Consider the following 23,977-nt stretch of genomic DNA (forward strand, 5'->3'; position numbering starts at 1 on the left):
TTCATTTAAAACATTGACAGTTGAATTAACTAATGCTTATCAAATATTTATCAATCCTCTTACCAAATAATGAATGAACGAGAATGCAAAGTAGTGGTGTGTTTCAGTGTTAATTTATATATCCAGTCAAAAACAGGATCCTGTAGTCATTTTTTTCTTCTTTTTCTTCTTTTTTTTTTTTAAACTTGATCTTGGTTTCCTTTGTGAGCTGAGCAGAATTTGCTTTGTGTCTGCCTTCATGGAAAGTTTACAAACTTAGGCTTGTTAGCTGCTCTTTGAAAAAGGTGATGCTGCAGGGTCAAATTCTAGATTGCCCTGAATTCAGAAAGTGGGTGATAGTTCTTTTCCCCCTATAAATTGTATTTGTTGTTCTCTTTATTTTTATCTTCCCTGCCTTGAGACCTGAAGACGGCATTGGTTTAGGCTGAAACAGGACACAGTTCGGGATCTTGTGGATGTCTTACTGTGTATGCATGGTTATGAATACCAATAGCGGTGATAATAAACCTTTGAGTCCTAGAGGTTTGCTTGTACTATATAAGCAAAACGTTAAAATACTGTTTCAGTGAGCTCGTGATCTAAATTAACCAGGCAGTATGAGATGAAGAAGGCTTTGTGTCTAATTGGTGGAGTGAGGGATGGGTAGAAGGAGAAATCAGATGCACAGTTGGATTTGCAAAGAAAGCAGTAAACTTCTAGAGACCCACAACAAGATGAAAAGGGATTAGAACAGTATCCTTCAGTGTCATCTGTCCCTGTCTCCAAGTGACTGTGCCTCCCCTTCCCCACAGTTTCTGTGAGCCAGCAGCCAGTCTCGGCTCCAGTGCCCATCGCTGCCCATGCTTCTGTTGCTGGGCACCTCTCTACATCCACCACCGTTAGTAGCAGCGGGGCACAGAACAGCGACAGTACAAAGAAGACTCTTGTCACACTAATTGCCAACAACAATGGTAAGTGGGATTATCTGGAAATTCTTCCTGGGCCAGAGGGTAAGAGAATTAAAGAGGTCTTAGGAACAGCTGTACCCATTTAGTTTTAGGTATTGATGTGGTTCTACTAGTTGGAGTGAATTTAGTAATGATTCTGTGAGACGGAAGTGATTCAGGAGTGGTGCTGTTCTTTCTGAGTTAGTGCTGAATTGGATGCTGGTGTTTCAAGTCTGAGGGCACCTTATTCTTGCTGTTGATAATTTCTAGGAGAGAAAATGTAAACCCCAAATTCCTAACTATTAAAGAGATCTGGGTTTTTGTTTGTTTGTTTGTTTTTGTTATTATTATTTTTTTTTTAAGTAGAAAAGCCCTACTAGTTTGTTAAGAATTCTCCCAGGGCAGCTTTGTTCTGGATTTTTTTCTGGCAGATTCATTTGGTTACTGGTTCCTGGGTATGAAAAATAGGATAGGGTTGTTGTCTACTTGAAGGAAATGGTGAAAGAGTAGTGTTTTTAGTGTATTTATTGACTAGAGAAGCTGTATAGTATTGGTTTCTATTTCATTTCTGATGACTGTTTTTACACTCTAAAGATGAATTATTGGCAAGTTATGTCTTAAGATTCATAAGTAGAATAAACACTTTGTAGAATCATTGTGTTGCTGCAAAAGACTTTTTAAAAAAAATAGCGTTATTAATAAAAGAATATCACGTGTATTGAAGAAAAAGTACAGTGAAAAAATAAAAGAAAAAAATTTTAACTGTAATTTCACGACCTGGAGATAACTAGTTGTAACTTTTATTTTGTACGTATATGTACTTTTATATACTTCATATGCTATATGTAATGATTTACTTTTTTCAAAAATGGATCATACAGACTCTGCTCTTTGCCTCCCTTTTCCCCTTTTTATGTAATGAATATGTTCTCATTTTAACAAATGTGTGTCTGTAACATTGTTTTTTTCTTTTTTTAAAAGATTTTATTTATTTATTTGACAGAGAGAGCACAAGTAGGCAGAGAGGCAGGCAGAGAGGGGGGGAAGCAGGCTCCCTGTCGAGCAGAGAGCCCGATGCGGGGCTCGATCCGAGGACCCTGGGATCACAACCCGAGCTGAAGGCAGAGGCTCAACCCACTGAGCCACCCAGACACCCTGTCTCTAACATTGTTGATGAATAACTCTACAGTTGACCCTGGAACAGCCTTGGGGTCAGGTGCCAGCTGGCTGCACAGTTGAAAATCTGTCTATATTGGGCGCCTGGGTGGCTCAGTTGGTTAAGCGACTACCTTCAGCTCAGGTTATGATCCTGGAGTCCCAGGACCGAGTCCCACATTGGCTCCCTGCTCAGCAGAGAGTCTGCTTCTCCCTCTAGCCTTTTCCCCTTTCATGCTCGCTTGCTCGCGCGCGCGCTCTCTCTCTCATTAAAAAAAAAAAAAATCTGCGTATAACTTTTGACTCCCCAAAAGCTTACTTAAAGATAGCCTTCTGTTACTAACAGTTGATTAACACATATTTTGGATGTAATGTGTATTATACTGTATTCTTACAATAAAGTAAGCTAGGGAAAAGAAAATGTTATTCAAAAAATCATGAAAAAAAGAACCAACACAGTACTGTACTGTATGTATTGAAAAAAAATCCACGTATAAGTGGACCCGGGCAGTTCAAACCTGAGTTGTTCAAGGGTCAGCTGTATTTCCTTCATTTGGTTAACTATTATTAACACTAATAGTAGTAAAGGCCTGTACTGCTGCTTTAAAGAGCTGTGGTGAGCATGTCTATCTTTTCTCATATCCTTAGTTCTGAGAATATATTTATAAATTTCAGATTGTTGAATCGAAGGTCGTCACAGTTTTTAGGATTTTGGTAATTTTCCTGACCTGGCCATCTAGAAATGTTATATCAGTTTATATTTCCATTAGAAGTGCATATAGTGAGGGGCACCTGGGTGGCTCAGTGGGTTAAAGCCTCTACCTTTGGCTCAGGTCATGATCCCCAGGTCCTGGGATCGAGCCCGCCTTGGGCTCTCTGCTCAGCGGGGAGCCTGCTTCTCTCTCTCTCTGCCTGCCTCTCTGCCTACTTGTGATCTCTGTCTGTCAAATAAATAAATCTTTTTAAAAAAAAAAGAGGTGCATATAGTGGGGCACCTGGGTGCCTCAGTTGGTTAAGCGACTGCCTTCAGCTCTGGTCATGATCCTGGAGTCCCGAGATCAAGTCCCAAATTGGGCTCCCTGCTCAGCAGAGAGTCTGCTTCTCTCTCTGACTCTCCCCCTTCTTGTGCTTTCTCTCTCTCTCAAATAAACAAATAAAATCTTTAAATTTTTTTTTAAGATTATATATATTTATTTGACACAGAAAGAGAGACAGCGAGAGAGGGAACACAAGCAGGGTGAGTGGGAGAGGGAGAAGCAGGCTTCCTGCTAAACAGGGAGCCCAGTGTGGGGGGCTCGATCCCAGGACTCTGGAATCATGACCTGAGCTGAAGGCAGTCACTTAGCCAACTGAGCCACCCAGGGGCCCCTAAATAAAATCTTTTTTAAAAAAAGTATACTTAGTGGTCTTACTTTGGGTTATAACCATTTACTCCTCTTTTGTTAGATATTTATTATAGTCCCTATTTTTTTGTGATTACAAACAACACTTGGTGAATATTCTCAGGCATTGTATCTGTGCCCACTATGCAAGCATTTCTTTAGTGGAAAGTGAGATTGTTTGGGTCAGGCATTTAAAATTGGATAGACAGTGTCAAATTGTCCTAATAGATTGCTTTGAATAAGTGCCCCCCCAGAAGCTGCTTCTTCATATCATTGCCAACTTTAGGTACTATTGAACTTTTTTTTTTTTTAAGATTTTTTATTTATTTGTGACAGAGAGAGACCAGAGGGACCATAAGCACAGGGGAGCTGGAGAGGGAGGAGCAGGCTCCCCGTTGAGCAGGGAGCCCGACGTGAGCCTCGATCCCAGGGACCCTGGGATCACGCCCTGAGCCGAAGGCAGCCACTTAAAGACTGAGCCACCCAGGCGCCCCACTATTGAACTTAAATCTAATTTCTGTAGGCATTTTTTCAGCTGTTACAGATTTTTATCACATGAAACATCCTTAGAATTTTTTTAAACTTATAAATAGGGAGATATTTATCTATCTATCTATCTATAAAGATGAGGAACCACTATTCAGAGGACTATCATTTTACAGACATGGAAACAAAATACTGGAGAGTCTAAATAATGTGTTTAAAGTAAAATAGTTGGTAAGTGACTAAACGGGATTTGAATTGCCTAGATTTCAAAGTTTGTAACCTTTCCACTGTGTTATACTGCTTTCCTGTAGATCTTTTCCTTCTTTTTTTTTTTAAGATTATATTTATTTATTTGACAGAGATCACAAGTAGGCAGAGAGGCAGGCAGAGAGAGAAGAGGAAGCAGGCTCCCCATCGAGCAGAGAGCCCGATACGGGGCTCGATCCCAGGACCCTGGGATCATGACCTGAGCCGAAGGCCGAGGCTTTAACCCACTGAGCCACCCAGGCGCCCCCCCCCTTTTTTTTAAGATTTTATTTATTTATTTGATGGAGATACTGCAAGAGAGGGAACACAAGCAGGGGTGTGGGAGAGGGAGAAGTGGGCTTCCAGCTAAGCACGGAGCCTGATGCAGGGCTCAGTCCCAGGACCCTGGGATTGTGACCTGAGCTGAAGGCAGTCGCTTAGCCAACTGAGCCACCCAAGCAACTCTCCTGTATTTCTTTCTTTTTTTTTTTTTTTTTTTTTTTTTTTTAATTTGAAAGAGAGAGCATGAGCAGGGGGAGGGGCAAAGGGAGAGGGACAAGCAGACTCTCTGCTGAGTAGGGGTGCCTGACATGGGACTTGATCCCAGGACCCTGAGATACTTTTAGTATTCAAATTAAAATGTTAACCCATGCTAATGGAAAAAAAATTGGGTATAGACTGTTAACCACAGTTACATGTGTCATGTGTATTCTTCCAAAAATTTTTCTCGCATTGATAAGTATGCATTAATAGATCCAGATTGCCTAGCCATCTCCTTTTTGTATAATGTAGACAACTCTATAACTTTTTTATCTTATATTCTTTTTTTTCTTTTTTTTTTTTTGATTTATTTATTTATTTATTTGACAAAGGTTACAAGTAGGCAGAGAGGGAGGCAGAGAGAGAGAGAAGAAGAAGCAGGCTACCCGCTGAGCAGAGAGCCCGATGTGGGGCTCGATCCCAGGACCCTGGGATCATGACCTGAGCCGAAGACAGGCTTTAACCCACTGAGCCACCCAATCTTAGGGATCCCTGGTAGGTGGGGAGTCTGCTTCTTCCTCTCCCTCTGCCTCTCCCCCTGCTTGTGCTCACTCTCTCTCCTTATCTTATGTTATTGATATAATTATATCGCCCCTTATCTTATATTCTTGAAATGCTAATATAGGTTTAGGGATGGGACTTCAGAATAGAGTGAATTAAAAATGTTTCATTTTGGGGTGCCTGTGTGGCTCAGTGGGTTAAAGCCTCTGCCTTCAGCTCAGGTCATGATCCCAGGGTCCTGGGATCGAGCCCTGCATTGGGCTCTCTGCTAGGCAGGGAGCCTGCTTCCACCTCTCTCTCAGCCTGCCTCTCTGCCTACTTGTGATCTCCGTCTGTCAAATAAATAAATGAAAATCTTAAAAAAAAGTTCCATTTTTGGGATGCATGGGTGGCACAGTCAGTTAAGTGTTGGACTCTTGGTTTTGGCTCAGGTTGTGATCTTGAGGTTGTGGGATTGAGCCCCATGTTGAGCTCCGCACTCAGCACAGTCTACTGGACACTGTCCCTGCCCCTGCGCACATGCTTTCTAAACTCTCTCTCTTTCTCTCAGATAAATCAATCAGTCAATCAGTCTTTAAAAAAAAAAGTTCCAGGGGCTCCTGGTGGCTCAGTAGATAAGCTTCTGCCTTCAACTCAGGTCATGATCCTAGGATCCTGGAATTGAGTCCCAAATCGGACTCCCTGCAGCTCAGAAAGCCTGCTTCTCCCTCTCATACTCCCCCTGCTTGTGTTCCCTCTCTTACTGTGTCTCTCTCTCTCAAATAAATAAATAAAATCTTTAAAAAAAAAAATGTTCTTTCAACCCGATTTTCCTATGTCTTCTATTTAGTTGTATTTGTGTATTATCTACTTATTACATTAATAACATAGCAAGAGAGAACTTTTAACCAATTCAGTATTCTTTCACTTAGTGTACTTTATACTTGAGATAGTTAAAAAGTTGTCTTTTCCTGCTGCTTCCTTTTAAACCAGTTTTAAAACTTTATCTGGCTCCTGGTTACCAATAGCCACCTTCTCCAATAATAATGTAAAAAACTGTTTTGGGGGAGGGTATGGATTTCGCTTTTATAATTTACCTGTTTCTCTTGTTTCCCTTGCCCTCTCTATATAGAAAGCACTTCCTTGACTCTTGTTTTTTGTTTTTTTTTAAAGATTTTTTTATTTATTTGACAGAGACATAAGGAGAGAGGGAACACAAGCAGAGGAAGAGGGAGAAGCAGGCTTCCCATGGAGCAGGGAGCCCGATGTGGGGCTCGATCCCAGGACCCTGGAATTATGACCTGAGCCAAAGGCAGACGCTTAACGACCGAGCCACTCAGGCGCCCTGACTCTTGATTTTTTTTTTTTTTTTTTTTAAGATTTTATTTATTTAGGGACGCCCAGGTGGCTGAGTTGGTTAAGCTGCTACCTTCAGCTCAGGTCATGATCCCAGGGTCCTGGGATCGAGTCCCGCATCGGGTTCCTTGCTCGGCAGGGAGCCTGCTTCTCTCGCTGCCTCTGCCTGCCTCTCTGCCTGCTTGTGTGTTCTCTCTCTCTCTCTCTCTCTCTGGCAAATAAATAAAATCTTAAAAAAAAAAAATAAAAGATTTTATTTATTTATTTGACAGAGAATTCACAAGTAGAGAGAAAAGGGGAAGCAGGCTCCTAGGTAGTGGTTTCTTAGGTTAGCAAAACCATATGTAACCATAGAAAGAAATAGATAAATTGGTCTTTATAAAATCTTTTGTGCTTCAAAGTGCATAATCAAGAAATACACTATAACCCATAGAATGGGAGAAGAATTTTGCAAATAATATATCTGATAATGGACATGATATCTAGATTATATAAAGAACCACTATAATTCAGTAATAAAAAGACAATATGGGGTGCCTGGGTGGCTCAGTAGGTTAAGCTGCTGAGTCTTGATTTGGGCTCAGGTCATGATCTCAGTCTAGGGATCAAGCCATACGTTAGGCTCCATGCTCAGCAGGGAGACTGCTTCAGGAGTCTCTCCCCACCCCACCCCCTCTCTTTCAAATATATAAATACATTTTTTAAAAAGACCTTATTTATTTATTTGACAGAGAGTGAGCACAAGCAGGGGGAGAGGCAGAGGGAGAGGAAGAAGCAGACTCCCCACCCACCAGGGATCCCAGTACCCTGATCCCAGTACCCTGGGATCATGACCCAAGCCGAAGGCAGACCCTTAACGAATTGAACCACCCGGGCACCCCTAAATAAATAAATCCTTTAAAAAAAATAACAAAAAGACAATCCAGGGGCGCCTGGGTGGCTCAGTGGGTTAAAGCCTCTGCCTTCGGCTCAGGTCATGATCCCAGGGATCCCAGGGTATTGGGATCAAGCCGTGTATCAGGCTCTCTGCTCAGCAGGGAACCTGCTTCCTCCTCTCTCTCTGCCTGCCTCTCTGCCTACTTGGGATCTGTGTGTGTCAGATAAATAAACCATTTTTTAAAAAATACATTTAAAGGAAGTGTGCATAATAGCCACAGTGAGATACCAGTTCATACCCACTAAGATGGCTGTAGTCAAAAAGATGGACAAATAACAAGTGTTGGTGAGAATGTAAAAATGGTGTGGCCACTTTGGAAAATGGTTTGGCAGTTTCTCAAAAAGTTCAGTGTAGTTATATGATTTAGCAGTTCTAACTATATACCCAGAACATGAAAACAGTTCACACAAAATGCCCTGCTCAAATGCAGCATTATTCATCATAGATCCCAAATGGAAATACCTAAGCTGTTGAATGGATAAACAAAAGGTGATAGACACAGCTGCACAGTGGAATATTACTGAGCCTTAAAGGGAATGAAATACTATACTGTGAATAACCTTGAAAATGTAGTGCTAAATGAAAGAGGTCAGATGCAAAAGGCAACATATTATATGACTCCATTTATATGAAATTCCAAAATTGGCAATTCTCTAGTGCCGGAAAATAGATTTGTGGTTACCAAGGCTAGGGGAGAAGAGAATGGGGAGTAACTACTAATGGGTATAAGATTTCTTCTTGCATGGGCACCTGGATGGCTCAGATGGTAACGCGTCTGCCTTTGGCCCAGGTCATGATCCTGGGGTCCTGGGATCGAGCCCCACATCGAGCGCCCTGCTCAGCAGGAAGCCTGCTTCTCCCTCTCCCTCTCCTGATGCTTGTATTCCCTCTCTCGCTGTGTGTCTCTCTCTCATATAAATAAATAAAATCTTAAAAAAAAAAATTTCTTCTTGCGATGATGAACATGTTCTGGAATTAAATAGAAGTGATAGTTGCACAAACCTTGCAAATATATTAAAAACTTCTGAAATGTATACTTTATATGAGTAATGTGTATGTTATGTGGATATCTCAGTAAAGCCTTTTTTTTTTTTTTTTAAAGAAGGTGTCAGGGAGGGGCACCTGGGTGGCTCAGAGGGTTGAGCCTCTGCCTTCAGCTCAGGTCATGGTCTCAGGGTCCTGGGTTTGAGCCCCATATGGAGCTCTCTGCTCAGCGGGAAACCTGCTTCTCTCTCTCTCTCTGCCTGCCTCTCTCCCTACTTGTGATCTCGATCTGTGTCAAATAAATGGTAAAATCTTAATAAAGGTGTCAGTAATTAAATTCTGGATTATTTTTACAATCCTTTTTGTTGTTCTTCAGAATCTATCACTCAGCATTTAGAAATTACTTACATGGTTCTGACTGATCATACATTTTGCTTTGGAAAAAATATTATGTAGGAAAATAAATTGCTGCTTACTTCTGAGCTGTGAATGATGTGAATTTAATGATACAGGTTTCTTACTCTATAAATTGTATGTTTTTCAACTCCTGTTTAGCTCATTTTGACTCCATTTATTCCTCTTATCTCTGGGTTTTAAGGCTATGTAAGTAAACATAAAAGAATAAGGGGATACATCAAGACCTTCAGATTTGTAAAACAGAACTTATTGTGAGAGAAGCTGCTGGATCTCTTCCCTTTATTTAATCAGTTTATGGCTATGGTACCTAGTTTATTTGAGAGCAGACTTTGAGGCAGGGTACTACTTGGTTAATTCTTTTGTAGGCTTATTAAGCCTAAGAATTCTGATTGCCTCTTCATCCCCTGAACTTTGTAAAACCCATGAATGATCAGAATTTCTCTAAGAAAAGATTTAATAAGAATGTAGGGATCAGGAGTACCTGGGTGGCTCAGGTGGTTGGGGGTCTGCCTTCGGCTCATGTCATGGTACCAGAGTCCTGGGTTCGAGCCCCAAGTTGAGCTCCCTGTTGCACAGGGTGTCTGCTTTTCCCTCTCCCTCTGTGGCTCCCCCCCCCCCGCTTGTGCTCACTTGTGCTGTCTCTCTCTTTCAAGTAAATGGATGAAATATTAAAAAAAAAAGAATGTGGAAACCACTTAAAATAATTTATTAGAATTCATTGGAGTTATTAGAAAGATTCATAGAATGTGGATGGGAGGTATAGAAAAAACAAAATTGGCCATAGTTAATAGTTGTTGAAGCTGAGTGATGGGTACATGGGGGTTCATTATGGTATGGTATTTTTATATGTATTTTAACTTCTGCATAATAAAACATTTAAATTAAAATATTAAATTGCCAGTATAATTAGCAGAGATGGAACTTGTAATTTTTTATCTGTGTCAGCCTCATAATCACTAGTCAGCTGACCTAGTAACTATGAGGTCTAGTTCCTGATGGGCACTCATTTTCTGGATAAAAGTGGGACAAACCATTGTTGGCCCATTAATAGCCACCTATATACTCACTCCAGTGGTCTAGCTTTGTAGTTAACTGCAGTGACTCCATCTGTCAAAGTAGGACATACCGTTCATAGGAACCCATCCCATTCTGGTTATTTAAGGTAAAAAGTTGAGGCAGTATCTTGCTTCAATCTCTGATTTAGGTATATTGATGCTCAAATTTTCTGTGTGGTTTTGGAGTATTCTCTGTAAATCAAGAAACTTAGTATTAATGACTTTTTTGCCAAATGTAGTAAATAGACTTTAAAACATTTAGGGGCACCTGGGTGGCTCAGTGGGTTAAGTTAAGCCTCTGCCTTCGGCTCAGGTCAGGATCTCAGGATCCTGGGATCGAGCCCCACATCGGGCTCTCTGCTCAGTGGGGAGCCTGCTTCTCCCTCTCTCTCTGCCTGCTGCTCTGCCTACTTGTGATCTCTCTCACGCTCTCTGTCAAATAAATAAAATCTTTGGAAAAAAAATAAAACATTAAGAACCTAAAGTGGTTCAATAGTAGTCAATTTATTGATATTTATTTTTGAAGGAACTATTATCTTCTGAAGTCATACCTTTTTTACTGAATGTTGGTTAGTTTTTGACCAAGTCTTTTCTTTATCAGTCCTGATGTCAAAAAAGAGAAAGAGGAGTTAACCTGTCAATCTCTGTGCTCCCATACCTGTAAAAGACAATGGTTGTTTAGAGAATCTGTTAGATTTCTGAGCTTTGACTCACTAGGAAGAGGTGCCATTCTTTAGATTCTGTGTGCTTGCTGAATTAATGTTTGTTGATAAATATGCCACTTTTAAAAAGATTAAAAGTGAATTAGCTAAAAACAAATTATATTCTGACAAAATAAGTTTTACCTAGTTAAAATATTGAAAAAGAAATTATGTGTTACTTTGTTTTGTTAATTTGGTGTGGAGAGATTACGTTAAATCATATTATCAATATTGTCAGAGTCAAAATGATAGCCTTGTAGAAATCTCACTTCTAGGTTCATGACATGAACCCTATCTACAGTTTTTCTGTTAGTTGTAGATTTGGGTAAAGCTTACATTTTTGGTGCATTTGGTGATGTTAAACCTAAGGTGAGTGTGGCAGTCTTGGATATTTTGTTATCAGGGATACCATTTCTTATCTGAGACTATACTGTTACTTATAAAGTGTGGGTTTATTTTTTCCTTACATTTTTTTTTCTTCCTTTTACCCTTCAGCTGGCAATTCTTTGGTCCAACAAGGTGGACAGCCACTCATCCTAACCCAGAATCCAGCTCCAGGTCTTGGCGCAATGGTTACTCAACCAGTGTTGAGGCCTGTCCAGGTCATGCAGAATGCCAATCATGTGACCAGTTCTCCTGTGGCCTCACAACCAATATTCATCACTACACAGGTGAGTAGGACTCAGTTCTGGTGCTGGGTAGGGAAAAAGAGAAAAATACTGAACCATTGGAAGCTCTAACTTAGAACTCTAAGTCCTGTCTTTTGACCTGGCTTTCTCATTTGCTGTTCTTTAATTTGATACTGATTTTTAAAGAAAGCCAAACGTAACACTCCTGGTTAATTTCCTCTTCCTGTCCTTTAGAGGGCTGTTAAGTGATTTGATTGAGATCTGGGCAGAAATTAGTGGGAAAGCTTCGATTAGGAAGCCTTAACACTTGGTCCTTAACACTTCCTGCCCTTTGCTTGGGCTGTTTTTCTTAAAATGGGGTGAGTTAGTTGACTCTTGAAATCTGTGTGTGAAATTGGTAAGGTGCAGGGAGATCTTTGGAAGAGAAGGAGGAAGATGACTTATTTGACATACAACGTGAGTTATATGACATATAACGTGAGTCGAAGTTGAAAGGCTAATGCTGAATGTGGAAAATAAAGGCAAGTGTTTCTCTCTGCCTGTGGCTTCCTGAGTTAGAAAGTCTTTTCTTAAAAGTTTGCCAGAGGTTTATGGCCTTTGAAGTGGACTTTGGGAACAATTTCTTAACAATTGTTTTGTGCTGGGCACCTGGGTGGCTCAGTGGGTTAAGCCTCTGCCTTCAGCTTGGGTTATGATCTCAGGGTCCTGGAACCGGGGCCCACATTGGGCTCTCTGCTCAGCAGGGAGCCTGCTTCCTCCTCCCCCTCTGCCTGTCTCTCTGCCTACTTGTGATCTCTCTCTGTCAAATAAATAAATAAAATCTTTAAAAAAACAACAACAACAACAAAAAAAAAACAATTGTTTTGTGTTGAATCACTCCAGTGAATATTCCTGGTGCCTTTTTTTTTTTTTTTTTTTTCCTTTTTCTATGCCTTTATCTGTTTAGGGGCCAGTTTGTGGATGAGGTATTTTTTAAGCTGAGGTTCTTTTAAGAGGAAGTATGTTTTCCTTTTTGCTCATATGTACTAAAGCTTATTATTCAGTTTTGATATTTTGTCACTCAAAAGTTTGCCAAAATTCCTAGATTTCTCCATCTCAGTCATTTAAAAGTTATACCTCTAGAAAAAGAACCACTAGGTTAAGACTGAATTTTTTAAGATGTAGTCTTATTACAATCTCTGCTAGTGTTAGCTGATCTCCATGTTAAAGATCATTTTGCTTTTTAATGCAGGGATTTCCTGTAAGAAATGTCCGGCCTGTACAAAATGCAATGAATCAGGTTGGGATTGTGCTGAACGTACAGCAAGGCCAAACGGTTAGACCAATAACACTAGTCCCAGGTAAGGAAAAATGTCTACCCATTCAAAATAAACTGGCATCCGGAAGATTTGTTTTTCTTGTTTCAAAATATCCTTCTTGGTCATTTAAAAAGTGTGTTTAAGGAAAGTCTAAAAATACAAAGATCATACTGATTTAAGCTCAATTTTTAAAAAACTTTCTAACCTTTGACCAGGATGGTGGTTTTATTTTTCTTTTTAACTTTTTACCACCCTTCAAACAGGGTTTATATAGTCCTTTTTCTGCTTCTGGTGTTTTAGTCAGCTATTAAGTTTGTTATCCTGAAGGAATATTATTAATGAAAACTCCCAAATTGCACATTTCTTAATAAGTCTATTCACTTAACGTGGTGGGATTATAAACTTTATTTTGCTTTAATTTTATAGCATAGATTTTGGATATAAAACAAATGACCTTTCCTTTGATGATAAATTTGCCAATGACTAGTTAGTAGGTTTTTTTTAAAGAAACTAAATTAAAATACTTTTTAAAAATCTTGTGATTTTTCTCCACAGTTCTTTATTTAGTTCCTATAAGTTTACTGCAATTCAGGGCAAAAAATATCTTAATTAATTGTTCTTTGGGTGCTTCCATAAACTCGTCTTCCTAAGTTTTTGTTGTTCTCAGAGCCCACACAGTGCTTTTGGCCTTAAGTCTAATGAATTTAACTTACCTAGTTCTGATATTTCTTATATATTTGTCAATGGAATTGTTTATAGCTGAGCCAGGAGATTCACCTCTGGGATGCTAGTAGAATGGCGTAGTCAGTTTTCTGTTTGAGTTCATATGAAAGACTGGAAGACTCCTTTAGTATCCTAAGAGAGAAGGATGGGTTTTTTTTAGGACTACATCTGCCCTTTGGCCTTATATATACACACACTGCCTCCTATCTGTACTTATCCTTCCTCTTCCAGTATTGAGGTCCAGCTACTCCTGATTATATTCTTGGGATTAAAAAAGGCAGTGTGGTAAGGTGTTTTTGGAGGAGTTGATAGGAATCTTCTTTCTTCAATTTAATAGGGCTGATTCCTTAGTATAAGATCTTTTATCACCTTGGTTATGTATTGTCTTAGACATTAGAGTGTATGCTACTCTTGTTAACCTCTGATGGCCACCAAACACTTTGGGGCAGTAACCTTTTCTTATTCCAGTATTTTCAGTAAAGACAGGTAGAATGTATGAGAGGTGAGCTTATTGACCAAGCTTTGGTACTTTTCTTTGTCTCTTTTTTGAAGCCCCAGGTACCCAGTTTGTTAAGCCGACAGTTGGAGTCCCACAAGTGTTCTCTCAGATGACCCCAGTGAGGCCAGGCTCCACAATGCCTGTGCGGCCCACCACCAACACCTTCACCACTGTCATCCCAGCTACTCTGACCATTCGAAGCACCGTCCCGCAGTCCCAGTCCCAGCAGACCAAGTCCACACCCAGCACCTCCACCACTCCCACTGCCACACAGCCGACCTCACTGGGGCAGCTAGCTGCTCAGCCTCCAGGCCAATCCAGCCAGACCCCCAATCCCAAGCTAGGTGAGCCCTGGGAAGTGGAGATGGCAGTGCTGGGCGGGGCAGTGGGTGGAGAACAGATGATTTTCACTTGGCCAACATAGCTCCCTCCTTCCCCTCTCCACCTGCAGTGAGCATTGCCAGCTTTGTCACTGTGAAGCGACCTGGGGTTACAGGTGAAAATAGCAATGAAGTAGCCAAACTGGTGAATACCCTTAACACCATCCCTTCCCTGGGCCAGAGTCCTGGGCCAGTGGTGGTATCCAACAACAGCTCTGCCCATGGCTCCCAGAGAACCAGCGGACCTGAATCTTCAATGAAAGGTACAGTACTCTGAAAGACGGAGTATCCAGTCATTCAGAAACATTAATAAAGTATTTGTTACTTTAGCACTTTATGCTTTGAAATAGAGACATAAAACGTAGTTGTCACAGTTTGTTCTACAAAAAACTTTAGTGTAGGAAAGGGGATAGCCGCTGTGAAAAGTGTAACTAAATCAGCTGTAAGGAGATAATTCTGTGTTTCTTGTGCTGTGGAGATGAATGAAATGGACCAGTTGATCACAGGTGGGTGGGATAATAATAAAAAGAAGCTTCACAGAGGAGGTAGATTTCTGCACAAGGTTTTAAAGTTGGGATGTGCTAGAGAGGTTTTCAGGTGTAGGCAAGATATGAGCATAAGGATTTTCGATGGTCTAGAGCAGAGGTCGGCAAATTTTCTCTAGAGGACCAGCTAGTATTTTAGGCTTTGTGCACTAAATATGGTCTCTGCCCTTGTGGTACAAAAGCATCCACAGGCAGTAAACAAATGAGCATGACTGTGTTCCACTAAAACTGTTTATGGTCTCTGAATTATATGTAATTTTTTAAAAGATTATATTTATTTATTTGACAGAGATCACAAGTAGGCAGAGAGGCAGGCAGAGAGACAGGGGGAAGCAGGCTTCCCACCGAGCAGAGAGCCGGATGTAGGGCTCGATCCCAGGATCCTGAGATCATGACCTGAGTCGAAGGCGGAGGCTTAACCCACTGAGCCACCCAGGCACCCCTGAATTATATGTAATTTTCATGTGTCAGAATACCTTCTTTAGCTTTCATTTCAACCATTTAAGAATGTAAAAACATTGAACAAATGGTATCAGAAACATCAGGCATCCACATCCAGTGAAGTTGGACCTAAACACCATATGTAAAAATTAACTCTGCAAACGAAAGGCCTAAACATAAGAGCTAAAACTGTAAGAGAAGAAAACAGGGAAAAGCTTCATGACATTGGATTTGGCAATGATTTCTTGCATATGACACCAAAAGAAAAATATAACAGTAGATATAGGAATAATAGATAAAACGAGACTACATCAAATTTTAAACTTTTAGGGTATCAAAGGACACTGTGAACAGAGTGAAAAAGCAGCCCAGTGAATGGGAAAAAATATTTGCAAATCATATATCTGATAAAGGGTTAACATCTAGAATATATAAAGCATAACTCAACAATAAAAAAACAGCCCAATTAAAAACTGGGCAAAGGAGTTGAATAGACCTTTCTCCAAACAAGATAAATAAATGGCTCTTAAGCACATGAAAAGATGCTCACCATCACTAATGATTAGAGAATTGCAAATCAAAACCATGTTGAGATACCACTTCACACCCATCAGGATGGCTCTTATCCAAAAAACAAAATAACAAGGGTTGGTGAGGATGTGTAGGTATTGGAACCCTTGTGCATTGCTGGTAAAAATGTAAATTAGTATGATGGTCTCTCAAAAAGTGAAGTATAAAATTACCATCTGACTCAGCAATTCTGCTTCTGGGTTATGACCCAAAAGACTTGAAAGCAGGTCCTCGGGCAGATACTTGTACACCCATGTTCATAGCAACATTATTCACCATAGCCAAAAAGTGGAGGCAGTCCAAGTGAGCATCAACTGATGAATAAATAAACAAAATATGGTATATACATAAAGTAGCATATTGTTCAAGAAAAGAAATTCTTACAAATGTTGTAACATTCATGAACTTTGAGGACATTCTGCTAAGAACTGAACTAAGTCGGTTGCAAGAGGACAAATACTGTATGATTACACTTAATATGAGGTACCTAGAGGAGTCAAAATCAGAGATGGAAAGTAGATCGGGGGTTGCCAGGGACTAAGAGGAAGGAGGAATGGGGAATTGTTAAATGGATAGAGTTTCAGATTTACAAGATGAAAAGAGTTCTGCTTGTACAACAATGCGAATGTACTTAACTATACCCTTGAAAATGGTTAAGAGGTAAGTTTTATGTATGTCTTACCTCAATTAAAGAAAAAGTTATATAACCACCAAAAAAAGTAAAATCCATTCCTAGCTCATGGGCCAAATAGAAATTTGGCTGGATTTCGTCTAGGAGCTGTGATTTGCTGATCCCTGGCCTAGAGTTAAAAGAATGGTCCTCATAGTGATCATTCATGCTTGCGTATCAACCTTAATATGCCCTTCAGGGGGTGTTTAACATTTCTTCAAAGGGCCAGTAATCTGTTTCTAGTATCATCTCGTTAATCTTATCAATGCTTCTTACTTCTTCCAGTGACCTCTTCTTCCATCCCAGTGTTCGACCTCCAGGATGGTGGACGGAAAATATGTCCACGGTGTAATGCTCAATTCCGTGTTACTGAAGCTTTGAGAGGTCACATGTGTGTAAGTGATAGCAGTTTTGATGGGGATCCGGCTTCAGTGGCTACCACTGCATACCTCCTCTAGGATTAGGAGCATGTGAAGCAGGGACTCTGAAACGACTCAGAAGTTTCTTAAAGGGTTATGCTCCTTTCTGGCCTATTTTAGAAGAGTTTCATACTTTGGAATGTAGAAGGATATATTTAAAGACTCTCAAGTAGATTGGAACATATGCAACCTTAATTCCTTGGTTGTGGTTGATTTTGAAACTACACAGGAACACAGGAGGATGGGTTTGTTAGATAATCAACTCAAACCAAGTTGACCTTGATTTATTTTCTTCTTCCTTTTTTTTAAAGCTTGCTTGCTTTATTTATTTATTTTTTTTATTTGACAGAGAAAGAGAGAGAGAGATAGCCAGAGACCACAAGCAGGGAGAATGGCAGAGGAAGGACAAGCAGGCTCCCCACTGAGCAGGGAGCCCTACATGGGTCTCCATCCCAGGACTCTGGGATCATGACCTGAGTGAAAGGCAGACACTTAACCAACTGAGCCACACAGACACCTGTATTTTTTCTTTTTTAAGATTTTATTTGAGGGACTGAGAGAGAGCATGAGCAGGGAGAAGGACAGGCAGACTCCTTGCTGAGTGGGGAGCCCAATGCAGGGCTCAGTCCCAGGACCCCAAGATCATGACCTGAGCTGAAGTCAGATGCTCAACCGACTGAGCCACCTAGATACCCCTCAGTTTATATTCTGTTTATTGTCCTTGGATGAACCAGGAGTCATTAACCGGTTCTCATTTCTAGCCTTTTCATTTTTTGGTATTAGTCCAGACACAAAGATTGGAATTTCTTCTTGCTGGGGAATTCAGAGGCAAGTTATGCTAGTAAGTGGTTGAAGTATCCAAGGCAGGAAGGAGAAATACAAGATACTGGGTTAGGAGAGGCATATGGCTATAAATAAATATCCATTAGAAAAAGCCATAATCCTAGAAACACTATAGAAAACTGAAGGGTGAAACCTGGGTGAGAATACCTGGAACCAAACTGTTCCCAAGAGATATTCATGAGATTGGGGAGTTGGCATATCCCAGCCCCCAAGATAACTACAGTGATTTTCCTTTATAGTACTGTTGCCCAGAAATGGTGGAATACCAGAAGAAAGGAAAGTCTATGGATTCAGAACCCAGTGTCCCATCAGCTGCAAAGCCCCCATCCCCTGAGAAAACAGCTCCTATTGCTTCCACACCCTCTTCTACACCTATTCCTGCTCTGTCACCGCCTACCAAAGTACCAGAGCCAAATGAGAATGTGGGTGATGCTGTCCAGACCAAACTCATCATGCTAGTAGACGACTTCTACTACGGACGGGATGGTGGCAAAGTGGCCCAACTCACAAACTTCCCTAAGGTTGCCACATCTTTCCGATGCCCACATTGTACCAAAAGGCTAAAAAACAACATTCGGTAAGTGTTGAAGAGCCTCAGAAGTTACCCTGGATGAGAAATTTGTTTAAGTCTTTTCTCTTTGGGCACTAGTCCTGTTATCCAATCTAAGGATTATCATTAAATCAATAAGTGGTACTACAGAAGGAGGAGATACTGTGGGAATAATAAGAGATAACTTCGGGTGGGGTAAGGGAAACCAGTATATCTTTCCACAGAACTCTTAGTTTCAAGAACCCTTTTCTGGGCTCAGAAAAGGACTGTCCCAAACAAGGAAGGGGGTGGTAATGTGTGTTCTGGGATTCCCAGGCTGCTGATTTTTTTGTTTTCTCTACTTCTTGTGCTCTGCTATAGGTTCATGAACCATATGAAACACCATGTAGAACTCGATCAGCAGAACGGTGAGGTAGATGGTCATACTATCTGCCAACACTGTTACCGCCAGTTTTCCACGCCCTTCCAGCTCCAGTGCCACTTGGAAAATGTTCATAGTCCTTATGAATCGACTAGTAAGTTTGGAAACTCTTAAACTGTAGGGGTATGCTTTGTTCTTCATTGAATGGCACTGGGAAGAGCCCATCATTCTGTATGAATATCAGTTTAGAGGAAGCCCTTTGCACATTTCTAATCAATTCCTTACTTCACTCACCCTTTATTCTTAGGACTTAGACTTCTCTTCAAGCCTGAATTGAATTCAGTGCTAGAATTGTTAGGGGCTTTGGTTCAGGACCACTGTAACGTGTTGTAATGTATACAGTGTAATGCAGTGGGTGCCTTACCGAGATCATCTATATTTGGCCCTCCACTTTAGTTAGTACCCTGGTAGGTTTTACATAAGACAAAAGATAGCATTATAAACATAAAATACCATTAAGACAGTGCTTTCAGTGAAATGTAAGATGAGGTGTGGAATGTCACCTTCACTGTACATCTAACAGATGAGGAAATACAGAATGAACACAGACTCACAAAAATTAAGTCATTTTCATTTACTTGAGAGCATACATCTCTAGTAAGGTGCCATTGTGAGGATTTGAACCCAGTCTTCCTGGAATATCTCCTGTGTCCTTCAGGGGATTTCCAGTTTTGTTGTACTAAGACAAAAATTACATAAAGGAAAATGAGAAAAAGACAGTATATTTATTTATAAACCTGTGCGTTGTATAATACCAATGATAGGTGAAATAGTTTACAGAAAAGGTCGTTGAGGCTAGATTTCCCAGAAAGTCATACTTAAACATTTTAGGATCTTTATTTACTTATTTTTTTTAAGATTTTATTTATTTATTTGACAGAGAGAGACACAGCGAGAGAGGGAACACAAGCAAGGGGAGTGGGAGAGGGAGAAGCAGACTTCCTGCTGAGCAGGGAGCCTTATGTGGGGCTCTATCCCAGGACCCTGAGATCACGACCTGAGCAGAAGGCAGGCTTAACAACTGAGCCACCCAGGCGCCCCTAACTTTTAAGGTCTTTAAATACAAGAAAGATTTAGACAGATGAAAGTAATAAGAAAACCTTTTAGGTGATGGGAAACTGTATAGCAAACACATGAAGAAATATGCATGTCATCTCTGTGCTTTTGCTGCAGATTAAGAACCTTAACTAAAAATGAGTTAAACAATAAGGATATCCATTATATTGTTTAACTGATAGGACTTGAGGTAGGGTAAACTTGTAGCCCAGAACTTGAGTGTTCTGCTATAGTTCTCTTGTCTCTGGCTTGTAGCAGGGTGGCTATGTTAATCTCGGGCATTACATTCAGGCACAAAATAGTGCGGACAAGGAATAGAGCGTATCTTCCCATGTCTTTCCAGAATCTGTTTCAGGAAAGCACTGTTTTCCCTTTGTAATTCCTTGGCTTTGGCAAGGGTAATGAAATTGCCATTCGTGGCTTAGGCTAGTGTTGGTCTATAGAAATATAATGTGAGCTACATATGCAATTTTAATTTTTTAGTAGCCATTTTTAAAAAGTAAAAAAAGGTAATTTAAAAGTTTTTTTTACAACCTCTTTTTTTTTTTATAACTGTTTATTGTTTCTTTGTTTTGTTGTTAAGTAAGCTCTGCACTCCACATGGGGCTTGAACTTAGAATCCTGAGATCAAGAGTTGCATGCTTTACCGACTGAGCCAGCTAGGCACCTCTGAAATTAATTTTAATAGTATAATTTATTTAACTCAGTATATCCAAAATATCACTTCAGCATGTAATCAGGATTTAAAAATTAATGAGATGGTAGAACTTTGGACTGATAATTCGGGAATAGACTAGATATTGGAATCAACCACTATGCATTTAGTGGCAGAGTAGCCAACTTGGTCTTGCTATAGGGCCCCAAAGTCTTCACTGTCAGTGACGGAAAATCTGAATAACTCATCTACACTTCCTAGTGAATACATCTTATTTTTATACAGAATCTGGTGGGTGGGCTTTTGTTAATTCCATTTATGTGTGGAAAGATAAGTTTTTCCTTATGGGGAAAGAAATTCCCACTCAGAACCTCATCAGTCCTTTTCTCTTTGCTTTCTATTCTTGTTATATCTGACTTTTAATTTTTGAGTATCATGTGACTTAAAATTTATGTTGATCAAAAAGCTGAGAAATTGTTAACCCAAAGAAGTTAATTACCTTTTTTATACTTCAGTATGTATCAGTTTTATTTTTGGATTCTTGTGTAAGTCCTCTTTCCCATACATATGGCAGATCCTGATAAAAGTAGCTTATTTTTTAATATTAGTATTTTTGGACCCATTGCTTTCTTTTTAATTTTGAAAAAAATTTCCTTTTCTGAAGTGGGTTTTTTTTTTTTTACCTTTTTTTTTTTTTTTTAAGATTTTATTTATTTATTTGGCAGACAGAGAGCCAGGCCGGGGGGGTGGGGGGGGAAGCAGGCTCCCTGCTGAGCAGAGAGCCCGATGTGGGGCTCAATCCCAGGACCTAAGTGGAAGGCAGAGGCTTAAGCCATGAGCCACCTAGGCGCCCCTCTGAGGTGGTTTGGTTTTTTTGTTGGTTTTTTTTTTAAGATTTTATTTATTTATTTGAGAGAGAGAGAGAGCTTGAGAGGAGAGAGGTCAGCAGGAGAAGCAGACTCCCTGGGACTCCAGAATCATGACCTGAGCTGAATGAAGGCAGTTGCCCAACCAACTAAGCCACCCAGGCGCCCCTGAAGTGTTTTTAAATGAAATTACATACATAATGACATGTCACCCCGAATACTTAAGTATGTATCTCTAAAAAATAAAGACCTTTCTCTGTATACAGCCATAATACCATTGTCAAAACCTAACAGAAGCAATCATAAATCCTTAATATCATCTATACCTAGTCCATTTTCAAATTTCCTGAATTGTCCCAAACATCAGTGGATCATTACACTTAAATTATCGTAACAGTATAATCTTAATAACATTATGTTTTTCTTCACACTTGTTTAAGGGCAGTAGACTGAAGAAGAGGTAGAGCTGAGGGAAGGGTGCTTCAGGCTTAACCATGGTCAAATGCTGGGGAGAATCCTGTGTGGAAAATGACTGAACAAAGAGGGAACTAATTGCTTGATAAAGTCTTGGGATAATAGGGAATAATGAGGTTGGCTGAACCTTAGAAAGGTATAAGATATCTATCCTTTCTTTTTCTTTTTCGATTTGTTTATTTTAGAGAAAGAGCATGTGCAGGCGAGCAGAGGGAGGGCCATAGGGAGAGGGAGACAAGAATTCTCCCCACTGAGCAGGGTGTGCCTGATCCAGAGCTCGATTCTAGGACCTGAGCTGAAATCAAGAGTTGGATGCTTAACCAACTGAGCCAGTCAGGCCTGCCCCTATCCTTTCTTTCATAATTTGAAAAACAGAAAGCAGAAGCTGTAGTAGTTCACTCCTATTTTCTCAAAGTAAGAGACGTGTTAGGTGTCAAGGACATGAGGGTCATGGTGCTGGGAGGGACTGTGTTAGGATGGCCACTTTGCAAAATTAGTTAATCTGTCTCCTAAATCTTTCCATACCAGCTCTGCTGTGGAACTAGAACAGATGCGGGTGGTTACTAGAGATGTCTTAAATCCACTGATAACTTAGGTTTCTATCTCACTGGTTTTCTTGGTATGAGATAATATATATATAAATGTTAGCATGGTGTTTATGTGTTAGCTTTAATTAGTGTTGTTGTTATTATTGATGTTGTGTAACAGCTGTACCAAGAGAGCCAATATATTGGTTGTAGGAAGAGCTTCAAGGTTGAATGAAATTGCTCAAGGAGAACACAGAATAAGAAAGGTTAAGACAGAAGGTTGGAAAGCACCAATATTTAAAGGTGTCCTCGAAAAAAAAAAAGAAAAGCAATTAATGACAAATTGAATTAAGAGGCAAAGGGGGGAAAGGAGAAAATATTGTCATTTTTTTTTTAAGTTTTTTTTATTTGAGAGAGAGTGTGTGTGTACACAAGCAGACAGAGCAGCAGGCAGAGGGAGAGGGAGAAGTGGGCTCCCTGCTTGTGGGGTTCAATCCCAGGACCCCAGGATCATGACCTGAGCTGAAGGCAGACGCTTAACTGACTGAGCCACCCAGGTGCTCCCAAAATATTGTCATTTTTAATTGACACTAGTTACTATTTCCCAAACATGCTGTGCACTTCCATATCTCCTTGCCTTTGTTCCTCTTCTTCTCTTGGTTGCTCTGTCTGGCAAACCCCTGTTCTTTCAATGTTCAGCTTATGTATTTTATAGCTTCTCTTAATTCTTCTAGACAGAATTTTTTTATTTGTTTGTGTCTTTGTAAGACCTAACAAATCTCTAGGCAGTGCTTTTTTTTTTTTTTTTAAGCTTTTACTTATTTATTTGAAAGAGAGAGACACAGTGAGAGAGAGAACATAAGCGGGGGAGTGGGAGAGGGAGAAGCAGGCCTCCCACTGAGCAGGGAACCCAGTGCAGGAATCTCAGGACCCTGGGATCTTGACCTAAGCTGAAAGCAGATGCTTAAGGACTGAGCCACCCAGCCGCCCTCTAGGCAGTGCTTCTAAATGGGTTGCCATACCCCTTTGAGATAAACACAAATTTCTGAACCCTCTTCCCAGCAAGTAAACATTTTACTCTTCTGCAGATAATTTCAGGGGATACCGAGGTTCCCTAAGGCACCTAAGGGTCCATCGTCCATGGACCCCAGCTTAAGAATCCCTGGTTTTTGTTTGTTTACTTTAAAGAATCATTTCAGCTTCACTCTTTTGGGGAACAGGGGTTGGCTATTTTCCAGCAAATGCTTAAAGCTTCAAATTTACAATTTCTACATTTGTAAAAACTTGAAAATAATTCCATTGACTATAAGAAAATTATTTTGTCTCTTTATTTCAAAATATGTAGCAATTCAAATTACTACCAAAAATTCAGAATTGCAGCCTTATAAACTTGACAGAAGGCCAGTTTCAGAGTTTAATCATCTCAGCAATTCATAACAAGGCAAGAACTTCTGTTCATGATTGTCAGTCTTTTGAGGACAAATTCTTATACTCATTTAGTAGATGTTTGGTAAATGCTTGGAATTATTCATAGGAGACGATCATTGTCTGTCTTTGAGCTTAGAGATCAAATAATGTAGTAATTTAAAATAACTCAGTTGGCAATGGTATGTAAAGCATAGACACTGTATTTATTGGAGAGATGAGAGGTATTGGAAGCCACCTGATTAGTAGTAGGCAATCATGTGGGCTTCTACCAAGTTTTTGTCTCTGAGAATGGAAAAATGACCATTCCTAGATACATTC

General features: G+C 40.1%; 1 protein-coding gene across 1 annotated transcript in view; it reads left to right on the forward strand.

The window, feature by feature from the left end:
- The window catches only part of POGZ (pogo transposable element derived with ZNF domain), a 48,077-nt gene that overhangs the window by 15,441 nt on the left and 8,659 nt on the right, over window positions 1-23,977 (forward strand). The window contains exons 3-10 of the mRNA XM_080800007.1: window positions 792-950; window positions 11,161-11,336; window positions 12,526-12,634; window positions 13,868-14,158; window positions 14,239-14,457; window positions 16,706-16,815; window positions 17,922-18,259; window positions 18,593-18,747. Coding sequence (XP_080656133.1) covers window positions 792-950; window positions 11,161-11,336; window positions 12,526-12,634; window positions 13,868-14,158; window positions 14,239-14,457; window positions 16,706-16,815; window positions 17,922-18,259; window positions 18,593-18,747 — 1,557 coding nt within the window. The remainder of the gene's footprint in view (window positions 1-791; window positions 951-11,160; window positions 11,337-12,525; window positions 12,635-13,867; window positions 14,159-14,238; window positions 14,458-16,705; window positions 16,816-17,921; window positions 18,260-18,592; window positions 18,748-23,977) is intronic.

Source organism: Martes martes (assembly GCF_963455335.1).
Source record: "Martes martes genome assembly, chromosome: 4".
Taxonomy (NCBI): domain Eukaryota; kingdom Metazoa; phylum Chordata; class Mammalia; order Carnivora; family Mustelidae; genus Martes; species Martes martes.